General features: G+C 39.9%; 1 protein-coding gene across 18 annotated transcripts in view; it reads left to right on the top strand.

Moving 5' to 3' along the window:
• Window positions 1–13,043, top strand: part of CACNA1B (calcium voltage-gated channel subunit alpha1 B) — a 249,141-nt gene that overhangs the window by 86,240 nt on the left and 149,858 nt on the right. For all 18 annotated transcript variants that reach the window (XM_031951863.1, XM_031951860.1, XM_031951861.1 and 15 more), the window contains exon 11: window positions 2,791–3,000. In XM_031951863.1, coding sequence (XP_031807723.1) covers window positions 2,791–3,000 — 210 coding nt within the window. The remainder of the gene's footprint in view (window positions 1–2,790; window positions 3,001–13,043) is intronic.

The raw sequence follows: 13,043 nt of genomic DNA, 5'->3' as shown, positions 1-13,043 counted from the left end.
ACTTACACAGCCTTGTGACCTGGGGAGTTCTCTGAGGCGGTTTCTTCATCTGTAAAATGGAGTTGGTGCCTTGAGAGGTCCCCAAGATTTCTACCGACTTTAAATCTGTAATCCTATGCCAGGCTCAGTGCACATCTCAAACCTGCCCTGGCAATTTTATAATCTCACCTATACTTTGCATGTTATTAATATTATGTACATAGTTTCCACTAATAGTAGGGAAGGGTCATTTCATCACAAATTGCTAAAAAGTGGGCAGGGTTACCTTGGTGACTTCCTTATACAAACAATTTGGCTTTTCATTAAGTATGTTAAGCACCTGTTCACTCAGTTTACGCTTTTCTATAAAAGTATTAGTCTTTGTTAGAAAAGCTAAGGATAATTTTTTAGTGTGTGCATAAGCATTAAATAGTTATGGCTAAATACATTATAATGTAGAACAAGGTTTAAATCATCAGTCAAATAGGCACCTTTCCCACTAATGGTTAACTGTTGCCAATCACTGCTTAATCCAATCCTAATTTTAAACACAGTTTAAAAGATTATTATTTAGAGCAAAGTTATAAATTACTGCTTAATCTAATCCTCATTTTAAATATGGTTAAGTAGAATATAATTTAGAGCAAAGTTTAAATCATTAGAAACACCCAAGTCAGAGAGGTACCTTTTGCACTAATGGCTAACTGTTACCTGTCACTGCTTAATCCAATCCTAGTTTTCCTCCCAGAGTTTTTGTAGCATACATGCTTAACTCTGATCTTTAATACCTTTAGCATAAAGCTTTTCTAAAGTAGATACCCATCTCTGGTTCTAATGCCTATATTTTAGGGCTTCAAGACAGCTTGGTATCCTGGCTCTCTTCAACAATGAGAGGATTCAAACCAATCCCAATTGTTCAGTGATGAAGAGAGCCATCTACACCCAGAGAGAGAACTGTGGAAACTAAGTATAGACCACAACAGAGTATTCTCACTCTTTCTGTTATTGTTTGCTTATATTTTGTTTTCTTTTCCAGTTTTTTTTCCTTCTTGATCCGATTTTTCTTATACAGCAAGATAACTGTATAAATATGTATGTATGTATTGGATTTAACATATATTTTAACATATTTAACATGTATTGGACCACCTGCTATCTAGGGGAGGAGGTGGGGGGAAGGAGGAGATAATTTGGAACAGAAGATTTTGCAGTGGTCAGTGTTGAAAAATTAACCGTGCATATGTTTTGTAAATAAAAAGCTTTAATAAAAAAATTAAAAATTAAAAAAAATTGGAAAAAAAAAGACAGCTTGGTATCAAAAAAGGCCAGGTAGATTTTGTTTTATTACAGGCATCAGTTCCCTTCACTACTGCATCCACTTCCTGTTTCTCAACCTCTGAGGGAAGACCCCTCTCCCCCGTCCCCCAGCTGCTCTCCTAAGTTCCCCGTTCTCAGTTTCTGCATCTTTTTCCTGATGGCCAAGCATGAAGAGAGAAAAACAGTGAGATGCCGCTGCTGTGTGTGAAAGCCTCTAATTGTCTGTCTTTCTCTGATTGGAATGGAGTAATTTTCCGTCTTCTTCTGACTGGGTTGCTCCAATCCTCTCCCCATCCTCCCCACCCCAGCCATTTCCTCTCTGCACTGAATTTGCATATTGTGCATAAGTTTGCTCATTAAATACCAAGCCTGCAGCCTGCAACTTAGCTGGGGAATTACTGACTTGAGCTTTCCTGGCTTGGTGACAGCACATTTCTGGTGCAATCTAAGGTGCTGAAGAGAAGGAGGACCAACTCATGAAAAGACGTGGAAGCAAGGCAGGAAGGAGTAAATTGTGCACAAGCAGCAGGCAACACTTAACAGGTTTAAGGAGAGTTTAGAAAATTGGTGAGCTTTGAATGTCAGACCACGAAGTTTGGACTCTATCCTGTAGGCAGTAGAATCCCATGGTGCATGCTGGAGTAGAAAAGTGATTCACTCTGATCTGGGCTTTCCAAAAATTATTTTAGTCGTTTGGACTTCATGAGAACAGAGCAGAGATAGCTGACCAGGTGTGAGACTGTTCTACTAGTGCAGGTGAAAAGTGATGAAGAGCAGGGGATTCTCGGAATAGAAAGTTGAAGGCGAGGGGACAGCTTGAATCTCGGATATAGCTATAGCCTTTGAGTCTTACCCACTCCCTTATCAGCCTATGGAGGTAGGGAAATGTATGTGGTCCAGAAGATGGATGTATAAGGGATCTCCATGTGGAGCTCCATGTGAATTGAAATGTGCATCTGTTAAGTCTAAACTCCTAGTGTGTGAGACCTGAAGGAGCCTTAGAATGCAGAAAATGAGAGCTGGAAGGGACACAGCCTGTCACAGTTATGAGGACTGGCTGGGGGGACGTGCTAATTGTCCCTTGGGCTCTTCGTGTCCAGGTTCTCCATTTGCTAGAGCCTAGAACATGGTGTCACAACTTCAAGAGACTTTAGAACATAGTCCAATGGAACCAAAAGAGACCTTCGAATATAGCCTGTTAGAACTGAAAGGGACCTTTGAACACTGAGTATCATAGCTGGAAGGGAGCTTAGAACATGTTAGAGATAGAAGAGTATTAGAACATTGCTTATCAGAACTGGATGATACCTTTGAACAAAGCCAAAACCTTGTAATATCAAGTTTCATATTGAAAAAGGATTTTAAAACTGTCAGAGCAGAAGAGGCCTTAGAATTTAACCGGTCAGAAGGGAATGGAATAATGTAGGGGAGCAGGGAAGGTAATGACTGGCTGGGAGGTGTGTGCTAATTGTCCCTTGGCCCTTCTGTGTCCAGGTTCTCCGTTTGCTAGAGCTAGTTTGAAGAGTGGGAAGAATGACAGCTCCTCCTATTTCCGGAGGAAAGAGAAGATGTTCCGCTTCTTCATCCGTCGCATGGTGAAAGCCCAGACCTTCTACTGGATCGTCCTCTGTGTCGTGGCATTGAACACACTGTGTGTGGCTATGGTGCACTATGACCAGCCACAAAGACTCACCAATGCTTTGTGTACGTATGCGACTCACCCTTTCTCTCCTTCCCCTGTTTTGAATGTCTCACTTCCCTGACCCTCCTCATCCCTTCTTTCCTCTTTCTTTCTGTCTATTTCCTTCTTCCTCCTTGTTTTCCCTCTTCCTGAGTTCCTTCTGGTCTAAACTTTGTCAGGATTAAGGCGGCTTGAAGGGGAAGATCAGGATGAGGCTCCAGCTGGCAGGGGGTCGTGTCCCCCTAGTCCTAAAACCCTCGGCCCAAATAGGTTCAGGAAGCTAGCCCTAGTGGCAGGTACTAGACTCCAGTTCCCTTCCCAGCTCGTGGTTGAGAGGGACTGATCAAAGAGTGCCCCTTCAGCAGGAAAGGGGTCCTTCTCTCATAACAGCCTCAGCCTCCATGCTCTTCCCGGGATGCACATTCTAAGGGGTGATCCTTTAGTTCCAGGGCAATAGGAACAGTGAGTAGGGGGCAGAGGATACTAAGGGGGAGGGGAAAAGGAGAGAGGATTGTCTGAGAGTGTAATATCTTTATGGAGAGGGTCCATACATACTGCGCTTATCCCTCTCTTTCTCCCACTGCCCAAGGTAGGGTGGGAATAAGTAATTATACAGCAGCGACCCTTCTTCCTGTAACATTTGAAATCCCAATCTGGGATCAGAGCCTGAAACTTTACACTATCTCCCCCTGCTGGTAACTGTGACTTTCAGTCCTTCCTGGTAATATTTATGCTTATTAATCATCATCATCATCATTATTTATTCATAAGGTCATGATTTTTCATCTGGAAGAGGGCTTAGTTGCAGTTACCTCACTTGAACCCTTTGCAGATAAGGAAACTGAGGCTTCTAAGAAAGTTCTAGTTGCAAGATCAACTAGCATAAAAATGTCATGTTTACACAGCATAAAAGTGACTGAGTTCAAACCCACTTCTTCAGATTCCAACTTTAGTGCCCTCCCCACTATACCACATTGCTTCCACAGCTACATTTATGTGAAGAAGAAGGGGAAATGAAACTACTTGTTCCTTCTTAGGCCAGCAATTCTCAAGCTTTCTGGTTTGGGGACCCTTTGTCATTCTCAAAAATTGAGGATTGAGGATACCCCCTAAAACTTTTGATTATATGAGTAATATCTATTGATACTTGTCACATTGGAAATTAAAACCTATACACTTAAAATACTTATTTTAATTCATTTTATAATAATAATAGATTATCTATAAATAATAATCTTATATTAATAATATATCTTAATATATTATATTATATAAAAATAATATATCTTAATGAAAAATAATATTTTCCAAAACGAAAAAAAATTTAGTGAGAAGAGTATCATTGTATTACATATTTTTGCAAATTGCTTTTATGTCTGGTTTAGTTTTTTAAAAAGTTGGATTCTCCTTTCTTCTACATTCAAATTGTTATATGTTCTATTGGTTGAAATACATGAATAAAAGTACTTCATATAGATATGAAGTTTGAAGTTAAGGCTAGAGCATCTTATGGAGGAATATTGCAATAGGAAAATAATGTATTAGCATATTTATGAAGATGGTTTTGACCCTGTAGACCCCCTGAATGGGTCTAGGCTGCTTGAAGAGAGCTCAGAACTTCTAGAGGTAAGGACCACACTTTGAAATCTGTTACTCCAATACAAAAAGAAATGGAAATGTACCTTTGATTTTATCTTTGGGTTGAAAAGATAAAAAATGGCAAAAAGAAAGCCTGAGTTAGTACAAGATTGGCAAGTTCTAAGATAAACTGGACTAGGGAAAAGAAAGTCTACCTGATGGTGGAGGCAGGCAAACTGGGAAGGTTCTTGCTTAGTGTAATGGAAGGAGGATGGTTGGACCAGCAGGTAAGTGTGGCCATAGATGGCAGGTAGAAGGTTTAGAACCATGCCCTGGGTATTAGGGAGATCTGGTGGTAAGTAGGGGATTGGGTAAACGTCTGGCATTAGGGAATGTGACGTAAGAGAGTGAGGACCTAGACACTGGCTCTGGACACAACTGGACATGACCCTGGCTACTGGGAAGACTAAAAAGAAGTCAAGGGCCTCAATCCTAGAAGAACTGAGGTTTTTGAAACTATGGGAGGAACCTGGGAATGAGAAGTAAGATGGTAACCCATTTACTGAAAAGGGTTGTAAAACAAGGACTTGGTCATAGGAAATAAGGCAAGAATCCTGTTTCTCCGACCAGAGTGCACAGTTGGAACTGGTCCAGCCAGGTTTTCTTTATATCCCTTTGCCTTTGTTCTGGCTTGTTCCTTGTTCTGGGCTGAGCCTGGGGGCTGTCCAGGGGGCGGGGTGGGAGGAGAATGGGGAGGACTGGTAAATGGACCCAGCTGGGGGACTGGAGGGATGTGGGGACAGTGAGCCAGGATGGTCATTAGAGAAATAATAGACTATTGTGCAGAGGCAATTAGAAATCATAAATTTAGAACTTCTTCTAGCTATTCAATTTCTGGAAATTTCTCAGCTTGTAAAAGGGAGGAAAAAAGACTTTAGATTTCAAACTCTGTTGGGGGATTTCAGTCGCCTGATTATGGCTCTTGGCTAAACTCTGAACAAATCTTGCCTATGAAAAACTGGGAGTGGGGATCAGTTTATCCCATGCTTAACTCACCTATCTCAAAATTCCTTTCAATCCAAGGAGCATTTACTGAGGGCCTGGTATCTATGAAGACTTAGGCTAGGTGGGAGGAGAAAAAGAGTTAAGTTAAAATCTCTCGTTCCTGTGTTCAGGGATGGATGTGCGACACATTTGAATGGGTAAATAATAAAGCGTGATCTATACATGAGATGAGGTTAAAGTAGGTGATTTGTAAAGACTTAGTGCTTACTTATTAAGTATAAGGTCTGGGAAACAGGGCAGTATATAAGATGATACTCAAGTTTTGAAAATAGGAACCAGGCTAACTATTAGTTTTGCACATGGGGATATTTAAGTCAGAAGTAGGAGGAGGTTGGGGGGAAAGCTAATAAGTTCAGTTTTGAATATGTTAAAGAAGAGGTGTTATTTGTTAGAGCTACTGTGTGGTCCAGTGGGTCTGCAGTCAGGAAATCTGAGTTCAAAGTTGAGCTCACCCTCTTCTGAGATGTGTGAGTGTGACCCTGGGCACTTAGTTCATTTAACCTCTGTTTGATTCCATGGGGTTACAATAATACCCCAGGGTTGCTGTGAAGATAAAAATGAGACAATATTTGTAGGGCACACTGCAAACTTTAAAACTCTGAGTAAATGCTAAGTGTTTATTATTGGTGTTCCATAGTGAGGTGAATATGTTCCACAGGCAGGTGCAGATGTGGTTTGGAACTGAGAAGAGATCTCAATATTGGAGGCAGAACTCGGTGAGTCATGTGGGTGGTGTTAATAACTGAGACCATGGGAATGAATAAGATTGATTGTCGAGAAAGAAAATGTAGAGAGGAAAGCTAGGAATAATTGAATTTCTAAACCTAAGCAGAAGAGAATGTTAAGAAAGAACTAGTGGCCAAAAGTACTACTTAATGCAGAGAAGTCAATGAGAATGAAAACCGAAAAAAGGCCTTTGGATTTGGTGATTTGGGGAGAATCAGAAACCTCTGAGAAAGCAGTTCCAACAGAATGGTAAGAGCCAGGTGAATGGGAGCCTAAGAAAGAGAGAAACTAGGAAGTTGAGACAAAAGAAGTTTGTCACTGAAGGAGAGGAATAAAAAGGGGGCAAGGCTGTATGAGAGAAGGTAGGGAGAGTTGACTTGACAGTTTTGGAGTGATGAAGAGGGAGACTGAGGCTGTGAGTATAAGCAGTATATACTAATCAGGAGGTTATTTCTGAATCCTCTACTTCTGACAAAGCAAGCTTTGGGCAGCCTCAATTCACTAACTTTTGAAAACATTTTTATTGATATCTTTTGTTTTTGCATCAATTTCATTTCCAGCTGTATCCCTCCCCCTCTTCCTCCTGCAAGCCTGCTTTTGTAACAAAGAATAAAAAAGAAAGAAGGAAAGAAAAGGCAGTTTAGCAAAACTAACCAACCCTTCAACAGCACCAGACAATACATCCAATGTTCTACAACCCCCCAACTGTAGCAAGAGAAGGGAGGGAGGTGTATTTTCTCATCTGTTCTCTGGGCCCCAGCGTGGTCATTATAATTATACAATGTTCAATTTCATTTTTTTGTTCTTTCCATTTATATTGTTGTCGGCATTATATCTATTGTTTTCTCAATCCTGCTTACTTCACTCATTTAGGTTTCTGGTATGGAAAATGGAAAATGCCTTTGAATCCTGAAAACTTTTATGAGAGACTCAATGTAACTATATCTATGTCTATCCTATCTCTATATCATCTATATTTGTAATCTACTGTATTTATGACCATATCTTTTAGACACATGGGGCTTGGATTGGGATAGGAACCGCCTCTCCCAAATGAGGAAACTCCTTTCTCTAAAATAGGTTGGTACCTCTTCCTCAACCTGTTATCTCAGAGCAATTTTCTAAGAGAATAAGTAATCAGGATCACATAACCATCATCCTTCTGGGCTCAGTGGACCTCTCTATAGCTTGTACCATAGTACCATGTGGGTGTTGATAGGCTGTAAGACTGTAAGCTAAAGAACAGCTGCCAATCTGCCTTGATAGAGGGAGTTTATTTACTTTCTGCAATAATGAAATCAAAGCCTCTTCCTCTAAAATGTGCTGCTATTTCTGCCAGTCGTTAGTGTTTTAGAATGATCAGAATAACAAGAATGGCCTGTAATCATTCAACAAAGATCAATGAGTACTGATCAAGTGCCCACCATGTGCCAATCACCATGGTAGGTATTGTGTTTACAGATATAAAAAAATGAAGCAACCTTTGTTGCAAAAAGCTTATGTTGTGGGAGAGACCAAAAAAACATATGGAGACAAACACAGCATCAGTACAGGTTTTGGAAGATACTTTTGGCTTGGGCCTTCCCAGATTGCCTCCCTGTTCCCCCCAATCAGATAAGAGTTTCAGGTCTTTAGTCTAACCTTTTCCAGGACTAGCTAGAATATAGCATTAATAGCTTAACATCATACTAAGACTCTTGAGTCAGCCTGTAAAAATTAATATACAATATATACATAGATACGTATTTGTGGGTAGGTGTATGTATGTATATATATATATATATATGTATGTGTTGTAAATATATTTGTGTGTGTATATAAAAAAACAATTTTATTGCTGTTGAGTCATGTTTAAGTCTTTGTGACTCCATTTGGAGTTTTCTTGGCAAGGATACTAAAGTAGTTGGCCATTTTCTCCTCTGGTTCATTTTATAGATGAGGAAACAGGTAAACAGGGTTAAATGAAATGACAGAGGATCATTCAGCTAGTAAGTCTCTGAAGCCAGATTTGAACTGAGTTCTTTCTTCCTCTAGGCCTGGCACTCTACTGTGCCATCTAGATGCTTATGGATATATATATGTAATCATATATACCAAGAAATCTCTTATCCTGACTTTAAAAGATCCTATTGTACTGAAATGATATTTTCCCCATGTGGCATTATGGAGTAGTTGCTCTCATGTGTGCACTGGTGTTTTGGGCCAGCTGATTCTAAACTGAGATTGCCATACAGCCGGTCTAGATGTCAGTATGTTGCTCTAAAGCCAATTTCAGATTGTTGACTTTCTCCTTATTGGTCACATTCTATCCTATTGCCCCAGTGCCCCTTTCCTTCCTCCGTGCCGTCTCTGAGTACTGGCTGCTGGGATTATGCCTTCCCTGGCCCAGCTGCGCAGCCAGAGTTTGCACACAGTCCTGGTCTGTCCCTTTTCCGACCGACCTTTGAAGAAACCTGAAATACTTTCGGGGTTTTGCTCCCACTGCTCACAGGGGTCCAGACAATGAGAGAAAAATTAGATTAAGTCCAGAGAAACAAAGTCTCAGAACTGAGTCTTGGAAGACAACATTTTTGGTTCATCTCTGGAGGGGGAGAGGTTACTTTCTCACTTGGTTTTCCTGTCGCTTAGCTCCAGTTTTGTTCTTCTACAGCTCTGAGAGAGACCTATCCCTCTTTTCCTTCCTGTGAGCTGGTTTAGCCCCTGGTACCTCTCCTATGTCCCCCATACCTACCCTTGCTTCAAGAGTGGGTTCATTCTCTACCTTTAGACACAAGGGCTGACACACTACAGACAAAACAGCTCCCTGCTTGGATCACAAAGTAAGGTCTTTGCTGAAAGCAGGTCTGAGATGAGATTCATCTTTATTTCAAAGAATAACCCTTTCTGAAAGTCTTCCCAAATTCCTTGACATAGACAAGTCCTCAGACCATACCTAATACGAGACAGGATAGTCCAGTAAGAGTTTTACCAGGTGATAGTGTTTACAACAGGAATCTCATGCATTTGGATTGGGCCTTCCTGTGCTCCAGTGATTTGGGGAACGGAGGCCTAGGTTCTAGTCCCAGAAGGCACTGTGGTCAGGAGACATAGTCTTAGAGGCTGAGGCTGAGATGGTGAGAAGAGACTAGAGCTGAACCTTTGAGAAATTCTCCCATGCCTGGAAACACTCCCCAAAGACCCAGTTACGCTATGAGTCCACAGGGAACAGTCATGGTGTTTTCTCTTAATTCTCCTAGGAACTCTTTATAAAAGCTCACATGGATTTTTCCCTTTTGGCTTATTTTCACTAAAATGTCAAGGCCAGTAAATTTTTATTTTCTACTTTTTTTCCTCTGTCTTGATCTTTCTGTCTCTTTTCTCCCAGATGCTTAAAATTGACCTTAGCAAGCTCTTAGATTCACAGATAGTGTTGTGAAAAACACCCTATCTTTTGTACAGCTACTTCATCTTTTATCTGTTTGGGGGATCCATGTTTCTCTGAGCAGCCCTGGAATTAGGAATTAAGCATTTATTGAAAGTGCCTGCTGTGTTAAAGATCTGTGTTAAAGAATCCAAAGGTATAAGCAAGAGACCCTACCATCAAGGGGTTTATTTTCTAGCAGGGAAGACAGACACACACACAGATACATTCTCACATGATAGATACAAAGTGACAAAGCAATTTGGAGGAGAGTTGAGGAGATCAGGAAAAGCTTCCTGGAGAAAGGGGTGATTGAATTAAATCTATAAAGAAAATGGCTCACTATGGATCAGCCCCAGATCAAGCCTATCATTAACCCTTCAGAGCTAAGATCTAATGAAATGAAGGTTCTCATGGTATTCCACCTTTCTGAGGCTAGTCAGGAAACCTCTGTGATGAACTCTTAAGTGCAGATTTAAGTATAATTTTTTCACTTTATTTTTCTTGCTTTTTTTTTTACAATGTGGCTAAAATAGAAATATGTTTTATATTATATATATATATATATATATATATATATATATATATATATATATATATAACTGATATGTTACTTGCCTTCTCAGTGGTTGGGGGAGGGTTAGAAGGAAGAGAACTCAAAACTCAAAAAAGTTTTTAAATGAATGTTTAAAATAAACAATAAACTTATTAAATTTTTTTTTAGTTCAGGACCTCAGATTCAAACACACACACATACACACACACACACACACACACACATGCTTTCATGCACAATCTCTGTGGCTTTATTGGTCAGCTTGACCTCTTGACTTAGAGGGAGAGAGAGCTGTTATTGATAGAAGTGGCTGTTGAAAGAAGTCTCATTTTCCAGAAAAAAAAAAACCTGAAACTTGCCCATCTTGGGGAACTGAAAGCATTGATCTCAATAGTAGAAGGGTGATTTAGAGACTGTCCACTGGACCAAGACTAGTGTTTGTGCTGGCAACTGGATGGATCCCAGCTAGAGATTATGTATGTTGGGGATGGGTTGTTGACCAAGATCAACTGAATGCTAGAATGTTTCTGATGATGTAGATATGGAATTCAAGAGAGGGAAGTTAGATGCATATTCTATTAATTACCATACCATAATTTTCCTAACCATGCCTTAATTAATGGATACCTACTTTTAGTGTTTTGCTACCCCAAAAAAAGTATTGCTATGATCATTTTGGTATACACGTGACCTTTCTCTCCGTGTTTTGACTTCCTGGATCTTGACTTCCTTGGAGTATATGCACAATGGTAGGACTGTTACATCAAAAGATGGGCTGAGAGCTTTGGGGAAGGAAAAAAGTGCATATATTCTTTGGTGTTGCCCAGGACAAGAGAAGATATATTTAGCCAACCCTGATCTCAGGCCTTCAGTCCTTAGCAGCAAGACTCTACGTGGCCATAGTGTAACTCAGGTCTTACTTCTCTCATTAGCGTGCAGCTTCTGATGGACCCAAAAAGGGTTTGCAACCAAGCAAATGCCAGCCAAAAGCAGGTGTTGTTTGCTGATGGGGATAAGATGAGAGAACAGTGACCATTGACTTGTGGGAGAGGCGTGAATGAGATCTTGGGATCTAATCACAAACAAAGGGTCAATCATTAAGCCTGCATCCTGTCTTACTACTATTTGGGAATGGGATTGGCTGACAACTCGGCCTGTGGATTTTGCATCTAGCCCGAGTTCTGGGATAAGGAGCCTCTACAGACCCACTGTGACCTGATGTGTGATTGGGGATAGGTTATTAAATGGCCTTGACTTTGAGACGTCATAATACCCGAACGAAAAAATTGAAAACTCTGTTATTAACTAAGTTCATTCCACTTCTTTCCCCATATACAGACCACAAGCAATATTCGAGCTGACTGAACATTTCACTTTTCATCTGAATATTTAGAGATTGTGTAGACAGAGCCAGTGATCTCTGATTGTCCCATTTTATGTTTGTATTTTTTCCCCTGGGCCTTGCATGTAATAGGCTCTTAATAAGTGTCGGTTGAATTGAATCAAATTGAACTGGACTGACTAGAAATGTCATTTGTCAGTCAGGGAGTGACAGAGATGAGCTACTACTTGCCTGAGGGGGATGCACAGATAGGGCAGACAACCAGGCCAAGAATGAATCAGGAATGGCACTAATTTGAAACACATATTTAAAATAAGATTAGATTATTTGTTCCAAACTTTTTTTCTCTTATAAAATTCTATTATAAAATGCTTTTGTTTGGGACAGTTAAATTAAATTTTCAGCCCGAATAGATGCTGGAACCCAAATGACATTTTCAGACCCTAGACAAAGCAGTATGTCACAAGACCCTAGACTTATGGCTGGTTTCCAAGATCATTCAGTGACTTCAATCCAAAAAACTCCTTTCTATCTCTATTGTTCTGACAACTACAGAAGCACATTTAATTCAGTTCAATTAAAGAAACATGTACAAGCTACCATGGAAATGCAATGATAAAAAGAAATAGGCCATTCCAGCCTTCAAAAAGTGTAATTTGAGGGAGCGTCAATATTTATAAAGATATATACATATATATATATACACACACATATGGATGTATATGTGATTTACATATACATATCATATGCATGTATATATACATATAAGTGTGTCTATATTATATATGATATATATGTACATATATTTATATATTGGGAAAGGGAGTGAAAATTGAGGGAAGTTTAGGAAGGGCTTCCCACGGAAGTGGCACTTGCACTCAGTTCTGAAAGAAGTCAGAGATTCTAAAGAGTGGGGAGAGGGGACAGTCTGGGAGATAGGAAACATGTTGAGTTTTGGGGGAAAAACATAGTAGGTCAATTTGGCAAAGATATAGAATGTCTAAAAATAATATGAAATAAATTTTTAAAAGTAGGTGGGAATTGTCAATAAATATTTATTGAACATATATGATATCCTAGAATGCAGAGTATTTCAAATGCCAATTTGAGGAATTTGCAATATATCCTTGGTACAACAGAAAACCAATGAACACTTTGAGGAGGGGAATGAATTGGTTAAACCCATGTCTTAGGAATGTTAATTTGGCAGCTCTGTGGAAGACGAGGGAGAAAGGAAAAACTGTAAGAAGGAAGTGATTACAGTTGTCTGATGAAAGGCGATAAGAAAATGAGTCAAATTAGTGACCCTTGCTTGAATGGTAAGAAGGAAAAGGATTTGAGAGATGCTGTGGAGATATCATTGATGAGACCTAGTTACTGAATGGATGTGGGAATGTGA

Source organism: Sarcophilus harrisii, chromosome 2 (assembly GCF_902635505.1).
Source record: "Sarcophilus harrisii chromosome 2, mSarHar1.11, whole genome shotgun sequence".
Lineage (NCBI taxonomy): Eukaryota > Metazoa > Chordata > Mammalia > Dasyuromorphia > Dasyuridae > Sarcophilus > Sarcophilus harrisii.
Note: the sequence above shows the minus strand (reverse complement) of the source record. Positions and strands in the feature narration are given on the sequence as shown.